General features: G+C 41.6%; 1 protein-coding gene across 5 annotated transcripts in view; it reads left to right on the top strand.

The window, feature by feature from the left end:
• The first annotated feature begins 5,464 nt into the window (after positions 1–5,464).
• sdr16c5a (short chain dehydrogenase/reductase family 16C, member 5a) overlaps positions 5,465–15,000 on the top strand; it is a 46,572-nt gene continuing 37,036 nt past the window's right edge. For 3 of the 5 annotated variants that reach the window (XM_068570932.1, XM_068570933.1, XM_068570928.1), the window contains exons 1-3: positions 5,465–5,568; positions 7,948–8,275; positions 14,942–15,000. The exon at positions 14,942–15,000 is cut by the window's right edge and continues 73 nt beyond it. In XM_068570932.1, the coding sequence (XP_068427033.1) occupies positions 7,955–8,275; positions 14,942–15,000 (380 nt within the window). In that variant the 5' untranslated portion in view covers positions 5,465–5,568; positions 7,948–7,954. Of the gene's footprint in view, positions 5,569–5,626; positions 5,758–5,785; positions 5,865–7,947; positions 8,276–14,941 lie in introns of those variants that run through there. The other 2 variants (XM_068570929.1, XM_068570930.1) reach the window with 2 other exon arrangements.

The raw sequence follows: 15,000 nt of genomic DNA, 5'->3' as shown, positions 1-15,000 counted from the left end.
CCTGAACCCTGAACATCCCACACCAGTTTGTAATGTTTGCAGTCAGGATGCTTTCTATTGCTCCTCTGTAAAAGTTGACAAGAACTTGACACCATAATTTAGCTCCCTACGAAATGCAGCTCCTTTTGCTTAAGAACTACTTATTTAAAACGGTGTAAACTGGCATGATTTTAGTTCTCAGTTTAACACTTCAATCACCTCAATAATAGGGTCACGTTACCCATTCAATTGCATTATGTATGTTGTAGTTGAGGGTTTGACCAATTGATGCCTCAGTTTTGCATGTTATCTGTAATGCTTTGTCCTGGGTTATGTACCATGTGTTTTTTAGTTTGTTAACTTTGTCGCGAAAAATGCTTTTCGCTGACAATATTCTGGTTGTTGTGGCCCAAAGTAACACCAGAGTAACAAAGATGGACGTTACAACTCTGTGTTGCAACCAAATATCCACACAGCCAGTAAGGGCCCAGTTGGAGTTAAGGGCGATATACACTCTGGCAACTACAACTGCGGCTGGCCACGAAGTTGGATCAACGGACTCGTTTTGGTTTATAGTTTACGTGCCTTTTCCATATGCCAGAACAGTAGGTGGCGCAACGACCGTACAGTCGACCTGCCCACCAACAATCACCGATATCTCCCTCCAGGAATTCACCGCCACTTGACTGGTTGGTGCAAAGACATACAACACAATCAGGGAAGTCAAAAAGTATTGAGACACAGACTTCTTATTGAATTTTCATTGGTCAGTAAAACTAATTAAAATATATATGTTGTATACGACACACACACACACACACAGACCACAGACACACACACACACACACACACACACACACAGGACACACACACACACACCTAGTCCTCTGACATCTGTTGATACGATCTGAACGTATCTTATAAATCAATCAGCCGGCTTTCTTTTAACAACATCTGGAGCTTGTGCATAAGATTAATCATCATCATTTCAAATGAATATTAATTTCTATCTTGCCATCAAGTCTGAATTAGGATCGATGATATCAGCCACCACTGACAAAATAACTTTATATTAAGTGTTCAATCAAAATATAGTCACGGATATGGTAAAAAAAAAAGAAGAAAAAAAGAAGGATTTATTGATACGTAACCGTGGAAGAAGACCTTCTTCTAGTGATCCCAACTTTCTCTTAAAACTAGCATGGTGTATAGACATAGCCTTATGTGCTATGATACAATATATGTAAATTTAACTGGCTCTTCTCAATTGTCTGTGATGAGCTCTTGTGTTTGAAGATGCCAGATGAGCTCTGTCTCAACTGATATGTTGAGGGAGTGTGGTTCCATCAAAACTAACCTTGGTTATTGATCACAAAACCGGGACTGAAAAAATAAATATTGGACATTAAACCTTTTGTAAGCCAGCTGTAGCGTTTTAGCTAACGTTAGCACTTGTTACAGCAGACCTCTGCCAGACTAGCACTGTAAGTTAAAAGGGAACTTTGAACAGCTCTGTTAAAAAAAACAAAGAAAAACAAGGGTTAAGAAAAAGAGACTAAACATACTTTTCTGTTGGAAGTTCCAGGTGTGGGAGTGCTAGCTGTGTGTCGATTCCGGAGACTTCAGAGAAGACTGCTGTTCTCTCCTTCGTATGTAGAATATTAGTAAATCACACTCTCTCTCTCCTTGCCATTTCCCCTTAAACTCCTCCCCTCCACGACAAAGGTTGACAGAAATAAACTGGCAACCAGTAGGCCCAATCCCAGGCCTTTAAACCCTGAACCCTCAGGGACTTAGGGGCGAAATATACTCTTGCAACTACAACTGCGGCTGGCCATGCAGTCGGATTGACAGACTCGTTTTGGTTTATAGTTCCCGTGCCTTTGCATACGCCAGAACAGTATGTGGCACAACGACCGTTTAGAGTCGACCTGCACACCGACGTTCACCGATATCTCCCTCCAGGAATTCACCGCCATCTGCGTGTCCTTATAGTCCGTCAGACGGGTTCTATAAATGCCTTATATTTGCGGACCTCTTCAGCCAAATGTTCTTCAACGGGATCCATTGTTCGTGTTTCTGCTATGGCTTTTAAAAACAGCGGTATTATGCTATGAAACTGTAAATGCAAGACTCAGAAAGGATGTGGTTAGCAAACCAATCACAGCCTTGCGGGCTGCGAACATATAACTTTGTTGGATAGTCAGAAATTTTGGGTGACGCACGCATGCACGCAAAATGGCTGCTGGGACTACGCAAGGGGGTCCTTGCAAGTCTTGCGCGCTTGCGTCTCTGCGTAAAACCTGAGTATAAATGACCCTTTACTGACGTCCCTTGTTAAATGCTTGCGTGTGAGAGACTGTGAGGGCTTGAAATGGTGTAAATATGTATGGGACAGCACTTTGCTGCAACATCACCTAACCATGACAATGTTAAAAAAATGTACAATGTACAATTGTGGGTATTTATCTTGTACTTTTTACTCCCTGGTTTGATGGTGTTCCAGGATCTTTCCTCTCAAGATAAGAAGTGATTGCAAATAATAATTGTACTAATTTTTGTCAAAACAGCTTCGATAGCAAAATTAATGCTATTGCGTAACCAAAAAGTTTATTAGTCTTATCAACTGGCTCTTATCAATTCCTCGGTGTTGGTGTACGTACATTTGAAGAATTTAGTATTCGTGTTTAGCGAATTAATAATGCTTGCAATATCATGACTACTTAGCAGCTGTGACCCGATCGCGAAATTATGAGATAATGGGTCCCTGAGACAAGCCGACATGCACAATGCCCTACCACATCTCTTACAAGACACAGTGAGTTTATCGTTGTTAGAATCACATCAGAATCAGAATTATTTAATGCCAAGTGAGTTTGCACAAACAAGGATTTTTTCTGGCGGAAGGTGCACAACATTTAACAACAACAACAACAACAACAACAACAACAACAACAGTAACAATGAACATTTAACTATAAAATAAAAATAAATAAAAATCATTTATATGTATATATATCTATATATATATATGTATAAATGATTTTTATTTTTATTTTTTTTAAAAAAGAATGTTGATAAAACAAGTAAAAAACGAACAATAACAATAAGAATAAGTAAAGTAAAGTTCACGGAGTTATTAAGTATAATGTTAATGCTAGGCCAAGTTATTGATTGTGTGAAAGTGACAGGTGAAAGGTATTTGTATTGCTGTTTGGTGGATCTCTAAGGCATAAACGTCTTTCTGTTGTGTTTCTCTTTGTGGTCCTTTGCTGTGTCTTTGTGGACATGTTGTGTCTCTTTGTTGTCCTTTTAAATGTCTCTGTAGTTGTTTTGTGTCACTTTGTATTCATTTTGTTTAGTGAGTCTTTGTGTCTCAGTGCAGCTGTTTTTCATCTCTTTATTGTTCCTTTGGTCTATGTGTAGTCTTGTGATACAAGACAATCAAAGATTGCTCACCAAAGGGATTACCAAATGTGATGGGGATTTCTAAAAGGGAAGTTGTTGCCAAACTGGTGGCGAGAACGGTCGCGAAAGAGGCCAACACTCCTGAGGACCCAACGTGTTGGACACACATGCGTGTGTGCTGGGAGGTTCTACTTTTGTTTGCCCTTTCACCTAAAAGGGTGTAAATCTTCTCTTTTTATCCTATAACATTAGAAAGGGAGTGCTATTTTCAGGCTCTTACTCCAGCCACAGTTTAACGAACTGGTCTTCAAGAAGATCATTGTTTCACAAATAAAAGTACACTGTAAAATTATGTGGGAGCAACAGCTTTTGTATATGAAAAAGTTCCATGAAATATGCAGGAAACCTGCTATGAATTAAGAATGAAAGTGTACTTTTTAATTAATTATGTATTTCATTCAAACAGGCACTGTCCTCAAGATACATTTTGCAAGAAAAAAAAACAAGAGAGTGACGGCCAAAAAGCAAAATGGCAAGAGTCACTCTGGGCTTTAACCCTTGCACAACGTATGGTGCCTTGGTGACTACATCCACTTGATACACAAACTATTATCACAATCCCACATTAGTGTCTGGATGATGATGTATGATGTACGTAATTCCTAAATATTTGGCCATCATGCAATTGAAATTATTGAGTTCACCACACAATCCTGCACTTTGGGTTCCATCAACATTTGTTTATTTGTTTTATGCCATTGGAGGCCCATTAGTTTCTGCCCTATAGAAGTTATCCCTCCTCAGGTCCACACAATAAAGATATCCAAATAAATACTTTTGGACACATCTATTGCTTCTGTCCATCCTGAGAGGGATCCTCTTCTGTTGCTCTCCCAAAGGTTTCTTCCCTTTTTCTCCCTATTAAAGTTTTTTTTCCTTCATACATTTATCAATGCATTTCCTTTTTTTCATGATTCGATCGTTCTTAAGGACTTAAGATGGCTCGAAAGAAGGTTCGGCTAAGAAGGAGAGCTAAGATAGGAGTGTTTCCCAGACGCGTTCCTAACTGCCTTCTCAAGGTCCCGTCAAAGAAGCTTCCTAAGAAGCTCTTAGTGGGAGCTGTCCACCGCCGTGTTGCTGAAACTAAATCAATCGATGCCAGGCAAATTGATCACCCACCACTTTATCAGCGCATAAATCACACACAACACCCTGTGGTCCTCACACATAGGTGCAATTACGGTGTGTGTGCGCGCGCGCGCGTGTGTGTGTGTGTGTGTGTGTGTGTGTGTGTGTGTGTGTGTGTGTGTGTGTGTGTGTGTGTGCGTCATCCACGACACAAATCACCCGGGGATCCCAGTCATGGCATGAAATCCACGGTGGACCTGGCGGACCTCGTCCTGTGGTGGGCATTCTGATGTGTGTCCGGGCATGGCGCTTGAGGATCGGTGTCACGGCTGCCACACTCCGTGAAACCGATGCCTTGCTGAGGCCAGTGCCGTCTCCTACTACCTCCAGGAAGCTCCCCACTGCGTAAAAACGCAGCGCGGCCAGGAGCTGCGCCTCCGGGCTGTGGGCAACATTGCAGCGGATTGGCCTCTGAATGTGTGGTGACACGAGCGTGACGAGGCGTTGGATCTCCACATGGGGAAGCCGGTACTTGGACTGGACAGCCCGGTTCGACAGCGCTTAAGAGCGTCTTAACGAATCTGGGAAACATTATCACTGTCACTAATTATAACGTACATTATCCAGTTCTGATTACATTTCAGTAAAAAGTAAGTATCAGTAAAAAAGCAATACAATATAAAAGATTGCTCATTGTTATATTTTTTCACTCCGCTAATATTTGTTCTGTTTGTCGTATCTTTTACTGTTTTCTCGTCGTTGAACTGATTTATTATAACCGTCATGCACTACTGTGTGCTTTGTATGGAGCTCTAGTGTTAGTTTAACATTCGTCTTACGTTGTAGTGAAAACACACTACAAGTCCCAGAACACACCGCGTGGGAGAGGAGACGCGCGGTGTTGGGAGTGGTTGATTATCCGTCATGTGACACATCCGGCGTCTCCCCGTCGAGTAGCGTTCAGCTCGAGCTTGACGCGGTAACCTGCTTATTGTCTCCGGAGGCTACAGAAACGCTCGCGCCTCATCCGGGAAACTCAACCAAGCCATCACGGTAAGTCCAGCGGCTCCGGGAGCTTTTAGCGTGGCTTTCATCCACTTCCACCCGATAACACTGTTTGGTTAGAGCGGAGTGTGTCGTAACGTTAGGCTATGTGGCGAGCAAAGGTCTCGGATAAAGCTGATAACGTTACTCTGGGTACCCGCGGGACATGCGTCAGTAGCTCGCGTGACTTCTGTCTTGGTAAGTTCGATTCTCAATTTTGATTTAGCGGACGCAGCGGTTACCCCGCTTTCTTCTTCAAACTCGCTGTTTGTCTTCTGTTTATCGCGCAGGGATAACTGTTCAAGGTATCGACGGTTTTAAAAGTTTAAGGTTTCTTTCCTGGATTAACCCGTTGCTCGGACATGTACTCAGTGCGTGTATTATTATTATTTTTACCTAAAGTCACCATGTGTTTCCACGCGTTTGAGCCGTTGAAGTTACCGTTACTCACAGACACGTTAAAGCTTTACACAGCTATTGGTTTCAATAGGAGTCCAATAACTGTAGGTTTTACCTTCGGTACTCTGTTGAGTTCGATTTTTAAACGTGTAATAAGTGACTGAATTAAATCAATAAGTGAATAGTCACTCAGTCCGTTACACTGTGGTATAAACTATTATATTGAGTTACTGCTTCCTGCTCTCCAGGAAACAGTGTTCCAGTGTATGTGTCCAGGGCTTTTAACTCGTTTAAAAAGCCGACAGTATTTTATATATCAATAATGACTTCTTAATTTAACAGTTAAATCTAACTTAGTGCTAACATGACAAGTCAACGAATAGATTAACAGAAAAATTCCAGCATACATCTCTAATTTAGTTTGAAAATACAATTTAAAACATTTCCCTGAAAGTTCATGCTTTGTTCAAAGTTTGTTTAACACTCAATATTACTTCCTACGTTATGTTCTGTTGCATCCAAATTTAACAGTCAAAAACTTAGCCTTATAAGCAGTACTGTTTAGGTGTGCTTTAGAGCTAGTTTTATTATTGTTGTTTCATAGCGGTCTTGAGACTGCTGTGGCCTAAGAGTGAACCGACAAACCTCACTTTCTGCATCCTCCAGCCATTAGTGTCTTCCACTTATGCTCTGCAAGTGTGTTCCACTTACTCCGTCTCCATGCTATCTACTCTATCCTCTGCATTCGAAATAGGGTAACTTTTATTCATAGTTTGCAGAAAACAACGAAATGTTGACAGCCTTATTTTAAGATTGCGTTGGCTACACCGCCAAACTTGAGACTTGTAAATGGGTGACGTGACCATGACTACGTACACTTCTATGGTTGTGGCCGATTAATTGTACAGTGTGAGCACACTTACCGGTTCTGACTAAGCTCAAAGCCCGATTGGTCAAAACTGTTAACAATGTGTTCCAACAGAACACAGTGAGTGTGTCTATTACCGAACACTTTACGAGGTACACTGCAATACAGTGCACTGCAATACAGTGCACTAACATCTGTAGTGCACTCATCGCTGATATGTGCTGTATCAAAGGGGACACTTACGTTAACCACTTGGCGGAAGTGCGGATGCAAATCTTTTTGAGACACCCGCGAAATTAGGCCGGGAGTGACGTACGCAAATCTGCGAAAGGGCTCCTCCTTTTCCGCTACGTAGCCAAGATGGCGCCTGTTTAGGACAAGTAGTGTCCATCGTATTACACTGCATTTTTTGACCGCTTGCAATGCGCCATCCAGGTACTTTCAGTGCACTGAATTCCACTGGATTTGTCAGTGTGGCGCCCTAAGCACTGAAAGTCAGCGCTCGAAGTGCTCAAGTGTCCGGTAGTAGACACACCCAGTGTCTGCCCTGCTTTTATTATCTTAAAATCGGTGGTTCGATCCCAGTTGCCTTCCGTCTGCTTGTCATAGCACGAGATGAGATAAGATGCCACTTAATAAATTGCTTTCGAACATTATGTAAATATTTAACCTTATCACTATCTGTTTACTATGTTGTCCCATAGAGTGTGGTGGAAATGAGTTCTAAAACCCAAAATTGAGTCAGTCCACTTCTGGTTTCTTCCTCCCAAAGTCTATAATTTTATTTTTAATGCGTTTTTGGTTAGATGTCTGAAATGAGTTCTGGGCATAACACAAACTTCAAGAGTTTTGTTCTACGATGTAAAATATGTAAGTAGATACCCCTCTGGTGAATTAAGAAGCTTTCATGTGTTCTAAAAAACTGTCTAACAAGACCCCCTTTAGCTTTGTGGTTGTGTCATGAAGTCATGGGACCGTGGTATGATCTGTTAATGGCCTAGCATTAACATTATACTTAGTTATACAGGAAGCATTCACACTTCAAAAATCTGAAACTGTATCTTAATTTATTAATAATATCTGGATGCACAAAACGTAAGTAACCATTCTGTCCGTCCTAGATCTATCATGAATTTCTTCCTGGAGACCCTCCGAGTCATCCTGCTGTCCATCTGGTACAATGTGGAATCTTTCGTCCACCTCTTTGTGCCCAGAAGGAAGAAGGACATATCTGGGGAGGTGGTGCTGATTACTGGGTCCGGTAGCGGAATCGGCCGCCTCATGGCCCAAGAGTTTGCAGCTCTCGGCACTGTGCTGGTGCTGTGGGACATCAACCAGGACGGGATGAAGGAGACTGCCAGGCTGGCCAAGCAGAGCGGAGCCACCAGTGTACACAACTACCTGTGTGACTGCAGCGACAAGAACGAGGTCTACAGAGTGGCTGACCAGGTAAGGGGGGCGCTGCACCATTTACAACTGCCATGCTGGGCTCGCCGCCCCCTGTGGCGTCTTTAGTTTACTACAACCCGTTCAGTTAGGATTACCACACAATTTATAAATCAAACTGAGTTTTCTCCCTGTAAAATCAATTTAATTTGGTAGCAACACAAGCTGTTAACCTGTTCTCAAACTATTGTTTACATATATCACACTTTACATAGTTGGAATTGTTTAATGAGAGATAACTACAAACATCGGACTTCAATAATCTTTCTTTTTATTGAAATAATCACCACAAATAAATGACAGTGAAAGCCCATGAAAACTAATCTCGTGTGTGGGAATATTAGCAAATAAACACATGAACAGTGGTCTTCGCCTGACAATAACTATTAAATAATGTGGGATAAGTACTCCTTTTTTTGGGATCATACCTTGAATGTATCCTCACAGCCTGATCTTATCTTGTGTTTGGATTCACATCCAAACACATCAATGAATATCAATGAATGTCAGCAAAAATAAGTTTCTGATTTGACTGTGTTCTATAATGTGTCCAGTGAGGGAAGAGCAGAAGGATTACCGTAATTGCCGTACTATGAGCCGCTACTTTTTTTTTTTTAACGGTGTGGTGGATTTTCACAGCTAACGGCCTCCAGGGGCGCACTATCAAGGAAACGCAAAAGCAAGACAGACGGTTCGCGTGAGCCCAAATGCAGTACGAGAGACAGAACGAGAGCTAGACAGAAAGTAGGAGAGCGAGACAGTTTGCGCCAAGGAAGTGTTCATGCATTCATTATTCATTATGGAAAATAAACGGAGAAGTGCATATGATACTGCTTTTAAGTTAAAGGCAATCAATTTGACTGTCAAAGAAAGAAATAGAACTACTGCACGTACCCTTGGCATTATAACCGAGGGTTCTTCTTGCGCCTATACTGTATGATCATAAGAAAATAGCAACACGAGGATCCTTCGTTCAGCCAAGCCAGCAACTACTTTATTAACGTCTTTCCCTTCTTTCACTACAAAAAAAATTCTCTGAACCTCTAGCTTCTGTTTTCCAACTTCAAAATAAAAGCCCCGGAAATACACTCGAACACTGCTTCCTAGAGCGCTGCCCAACTACACGATACAATAGCTTACAGCATCAATGAATCAATGGTAAGACGTTCAGAGTAAGCGCTGGAAGTGGCTTCATTCAGACACTCGTCCAGGAGCTGTATGCAAATTTGGATAATATTATGATAACGCAGAAATAGATGTCAATTTCCCATGGTCGATAGCGGAAATGAAAACTGTTTTATAGGAACGTGACTGGATCAGTTTAAGTTAGCTGGGTCAGTTTAGGTTAGCTAGTGAGGCTATGTGCTGGTAACGGGGCTCCCTTTCCGCCGCAACTGGTTGCGAAAAAGCACATTAACCACATAAAGTGTTGAGCGAGTAAAATCAGGCAAATTAGCGTTGCGAATATTCGTAACGCTTTTGGTGTGAACACAGCATGAGGAAGAGGAGTTAATTGGTTTTGAGAGCGACAACAAAGGAAAGAGTGGCTGATGAGGCTATTCTGGGCCTGTTCGTTTCTGATAGTGACAAAGAGGACTTCGGTGGTTTTAGTACGCAGAAGAAGGACGATGACACAAGGACTATTGACTGACTTTTCTGGTAAAGTAGGCTGGTTATTTTGATAAAGTAAACGGACGTGTTACTGCACATTTACTGCTATGTTGGCACTTTTCGGAAAAGACGCTGGTTATTTTGTTAAGCAGCCGTGTTACTGCACCTTTACTGCCGAGCAAGGTTTTCTGCGTTTTGGCGTCGGCTACGGCCGACAGTAGCCTATTCTGCGTTCTGCAATAAATCACCAAAATAAGCCAGACAACATCTCCCAACTTTCTGGCGCAGGGTCGCTACATTATACTGCACTACTACTATAACTGCAGGATGTGCGCTGGGAGCGCACGGTTGTATTACTTGTGCACTGCACGAATGCTGTTCGTCATGTCAAAGATGTGAAAGATTAATTAATTAATTAATTAATCTAATTCATTGATTGAAAGTTTTATTGTGTTTCTCAAATGTTAATAAACGCTTTGCGTTCCCAAACAGTCATCTATGTCCCGACAATCCCTTCCATGAGAGCAGGAACCCTTATACACGGTAATTAAACACCTGCGGCGTACAGTTGGGTGTGCCTTATAGTATGGTAATTACGGTACAGTTAAGTGTTTGTAATTAGGACTGCAACAACTAATTAATAAAATTAATAAAAATCGATTATTAAAAAAGTTGGCAACGAATTTCATTATCGATTCGTTGTGTCACGCGATTATTATGTCACTCAATAAGTCGTGGAGATGTTTAAGTATTGAACAAAATAGTGGAGTGGAGTGTAGCAGACTGATGGTCCAGGAGGTTCTGGTGCAGCCCGTTGTATCTCGTATGTCACTGCATAGTTGCGTTGCGTGTACAATAATTTAACAGCTACGCTAACCATTGTCGTTAGCTCGCTAGCTAGTTGTTCATTCTCCGTGTTTGAGCCACGCTGTTGGGTTAGATAACGTCTTCGTTTTAAAATACAGCGGGGGTTCAAGAGAAGCAATGCGTAAATACCTCCTCTGAGGTGCAGAACGCAGACCTGCGTTCAACAGTTCGATATAAAGTGGCTTCATGCAGAGGAAGTGTTGCTGGGATTTGTAGTTTGATATCTAATTAACAACTTTTGTTGAGGTAAAGTGCAGTCCGTAAGTTATCCGTTGATACATTGAGTGTTCACTTCTGGAATTCTCATCTCTTGTTCTATGAGTTCTGAATGTGTACATCTGTGAGTGTGTGTGTTTGTGAGTGTGTATCTCTGAGTGTGTGTGTGTCTGTGCATGTGTGTGAATGTCTGTGAGTGTGCACGTGTGTGTGTGTCTGTGTCTGTGAGTGTGCACGTGTTTGAGTGTGCATGTCTGTGAGTGTAGAGAACAAGTTCTGATGTTCAAACAAATCCTGTTAAGTTTTCTGACTTGTTTTCTGACTTGTATTTTTTGCACTATGAATTTGCACTTAGTCAGTTTTTGTTATAAAAGGTTGCAAATTAATGCTTTAAAATTATATTTTTTTTGTCCGATTAATCGAAAAAAATAATCGACCGATTAATCGATTGTTAAAATAATTGTTAGTTGCAGCCTTTTTTGTAATGTTTATATACTCAGGAGGCTCGCACATACATATTGCTATTGAGAAGATGCAGCTTAGTTTTTACATAATTAATCTGATTTCAAAGTCCTCTGTTTTCATATGGGAAGTGATGAAAAATAATTCATGAGAAAATAAAATAGACAAGTGAGGATGTGCTGCACTGAGACATTGTTGACACTGACGTATGACTCGTAATGGAATGGTGAGGCTGTGAAGATTTGCATTTCTTTCCCAAACGTTGCATACATAACTAGGCAATGTTTAGGAAAGAAATGCAAATCTTGAGTTCTTTTGGCCTCTGTGAACTCATAGTTGATAAACGGACATGGAGCAACCTTAAATCATGATATATCCATAAAACGCAGGATAAACTTTTCATGCCGGTGAACAAATTGAACAACTTTAATCAACTTGAGATCAACAGCTAACCCCGGGTTAAGGTAGCTAACAAAGTGTTGCTAACTGTAACTGTCTAATAACGTGTAGAATCTAGCTTTCATGCTACGATAAGCACTAAAGCTGGCTACTTTAAGGAATCATCAGCTCCCGCCCCAAATATGTGGTCTCGGAGATATTAGTTACCACCCAGCACATGGTGTTGCAATGTTTTCCGATGGGTGTGGTCAGACAGAAGGAACAATGAACCGTGTATCCATGTGTAAGAGTATGTAAATCATGCATGCTTTATCAGCACCACCCAGCCCATGGACCACAAACGAGTTCTACCTTCAGTTTAGTAGGAGTAATGTGATGCCAAAGTCCTACAAATAGTGTGCATGTGCGTGCGTGCGTGTGTGTATGTGTCTGCCCTTAAGGCAGTGGAGGGTTGACTGCTGTGTAAACAGACACCTGATTGGCTGGATGTGGGCTGAGTGAAAATGCACACAGAGCAGGATCTGAGCAGCCACCAACATGGTGTGCTTGCAACAGCAGCATCCTAATTATTCCAAAACATAGGAACATAAGCCGGCTTGGTGTGTTGCAACCTGTCTGCAGTTTCTCTGCTCCAGCCTTTATGCTGTCGATGAGAGAATGCTCTTTTTGTCAATGAAAAGAGGGGAAGCGGACATTGGCTAAGGCTGCAGCTCTGAGCCAGCGGCTGAAAGCTGAATAAATAATTATAAAATATTTAACACACTTCTAGTGTCTCCCAACAAGCCTACTGTTTGAAGCGAACAGGATCCTCTGCTCAGCAGACAGATGCCTTCCAGCCTGCACTGTAAAATACACCCTCCTCCCATCTGTGTTTTGTACACATCCGACTACTGGGTGTTTTCATGCCCGAGGGTTAATATTCATAGCCAAAGACAAAGCTGCCAGGAGTATCAGTAAAACACAAAGTACATAACACGACCACACAAAGTACACAATCGCTGCTTCTGTCCTCTGGGACAATAGCTGAGCAGTAGTGATTCTGAGTCACTTGATGACAGACCAAGATATTTGAGGCCCGTCTTCTGGCCTTTATGCTCTCTGCAGCCTGACTTTAACCCGGCTGAAAGAGACGTGGTGCTGTAGGTCAGGTCTAGTATGTTGGTGCTTAAGGTCTAGTATGTGAAGCCGGCAACTATGAACACAGTTTCTGAAGGTGACGTTAAAGGCAGCGTGTCTCGGCTCTCTGTTGTGAACCTCTGATCATGTGACAAATAGTTCACTGATGAAAAAACACTATTTACACGTGTAGGGATTAAACAAAGATGTCTTGTTTGTTTCGAGATGCTTTAGAAACAGGAGGTGTAAAATATCAATTGATTAAATATTTTGCGGCCAAATATGATAGCTTACAGGATATTCAACCTTTTGTTTTCTTTCTAGTGCTTGTCATACTTGACTTGTTTCTTCAAAGGGTTGAGCCAATAAAGTAGCTATGAATATGAGTCATTATTAGGAGTTTACAGATAATTACAATCCCTCCTAATAATAGTGGAGGTTGCTCTGTGGCATTTTGCCATCTTTATAGAGTTATAGCCTGTTGTGACCACATGCCTTTTGGTAAAGTGTTTGTCCAGTGTGTAATACACAGGTTCTTTTTAAATGTTCCTCTCATTTTTTGTGTGCCTTTTTTAAAGTTCATACTATGATAATAGTTTTTATAAACTAGTGGCGTAAAAATTAAAAAAGGCATTGTGCCCATGGAGCGCACAACAGGCTTCACATCTTTGTCACCTTTTTCATCCCTGGTTAGTTTTCTTGCCCACTGGATACATATTTTATTCAAGGAATTATTGTTGTTATTGTACGAGACAGAATTGCAATTGCACAATGAACTGTCGTTGTAGCCCCCTCCTAGCTACACAGAAGATGGATTCAAAGTATTTAAATTCAAATAGAACACAAACAATAAAATAGAACCAACTGCATAGAAGTAGCACTAGAGTTAAAGGCTCTGTTTTGGTGGACAGGTGATTCTTGAACAGGATATGCCTGTGGTAAAGACGGCAGATAATCTAGGCTGTTTGTAGTTTTTTGGTCTCATCTATCAGTAGTCACACGCTCCCTCTCATGTAAGAGTTATAGGGTTACATTTCTCTCCTCCATCAAAAAGGCCGAGGGCTGGACTGCCAGACTTGGACCATACTAAACCGGCAACTTAAAAGACACTGTTTGCTTATCGAAATGTGTGTTGTTTTTTGGCTTCATCTCTAAAGACATCCTTCCACACTCTAAATAACAGGGGGGAAAAGATGAGTCACTACTACTTTGTCCTGTTGATCACAGCCAACATGTGTTACGCAGCAGGGCAGACCATCTGGTTACTCTTAGCTGAGTCTCTGCTGGTTCGACACGTGTTTCTCTCTGTGATCACCTGCCTGATTCACGATTTTAGTTCTACAACATTTTTATTTCTGTTTTTCTCTTGAAAGACATAGATGATTGTAAGGAAGTCCAAATAAGCTGCCTGTTAGAGCAGTACATCCTGCAAAACACAAAGTAGTCTGACAAATGACACATAAATACAGGTTGACATAATTGGCCATATCGACATGTAAAGACAGTGATAATGGAGACGGTTAGTCGGTTGTCACCACTGCACACCCCAACCAGACCTACATCGTAACTGTACTCGCTCTGACTAAAACACTCATCTGGTGTTTTTAAATGCCAATTAGTGTAAGGACTGTAGCAGACACCTGATTGAACTGTGTGAATGTGTGAACTCACACATCCGCACCAAAACATATGGTTCAGCTTTGACTCGGGTCACACTGATGTCAGCTTGCCGCGGTTTCTGTTGCTTTTATCCATCTACCTGGAGTTACCACAGAGGTACTTTTCTGCTCAAATGGCAAATGGGTCCAGTGCTCGTGATGACCGTAAGGGTTAGCAAATGTCAGAACCTGGGTTAGGGTTAGGGTCTCAACAGGCTTTTGCTTAGTAATTTAAAGAAAAACAATGTGCATATTTGGAAGCTCCTCCTTTACTTGGGGGTATCTTTTGGGAATATGATTGCATCATATGTCACACACTTTGTCCTGTTGCTCCACGCAGGTAAAGCGAGAGGTGGGCGACGTCAGCATTCTGGTAAACAACGCTGGCATCGTGACGGG

The sequence above is a fragment of the Clinocottus analis genome, unplaced genomic scaffold, assembly GCF_023055335.1.
Source record: "Clinocottus analis isolate CAN_PGR_092001 unplaced genomic scaffold, fCliAna1.0.p SCAF_11, whole genome shotgun sequence".
Taxonomy (NCBI): Eukaryota; Metazoa; Chordata; class Actinopteri; order Perciformes; family Cottidae; genus Clinocottus; species Clinocottus analis.
Note: the sequence above shows the minus strand (reverse complement) of the source record. Positions and strands in the feature narration are given on the sequence as shown.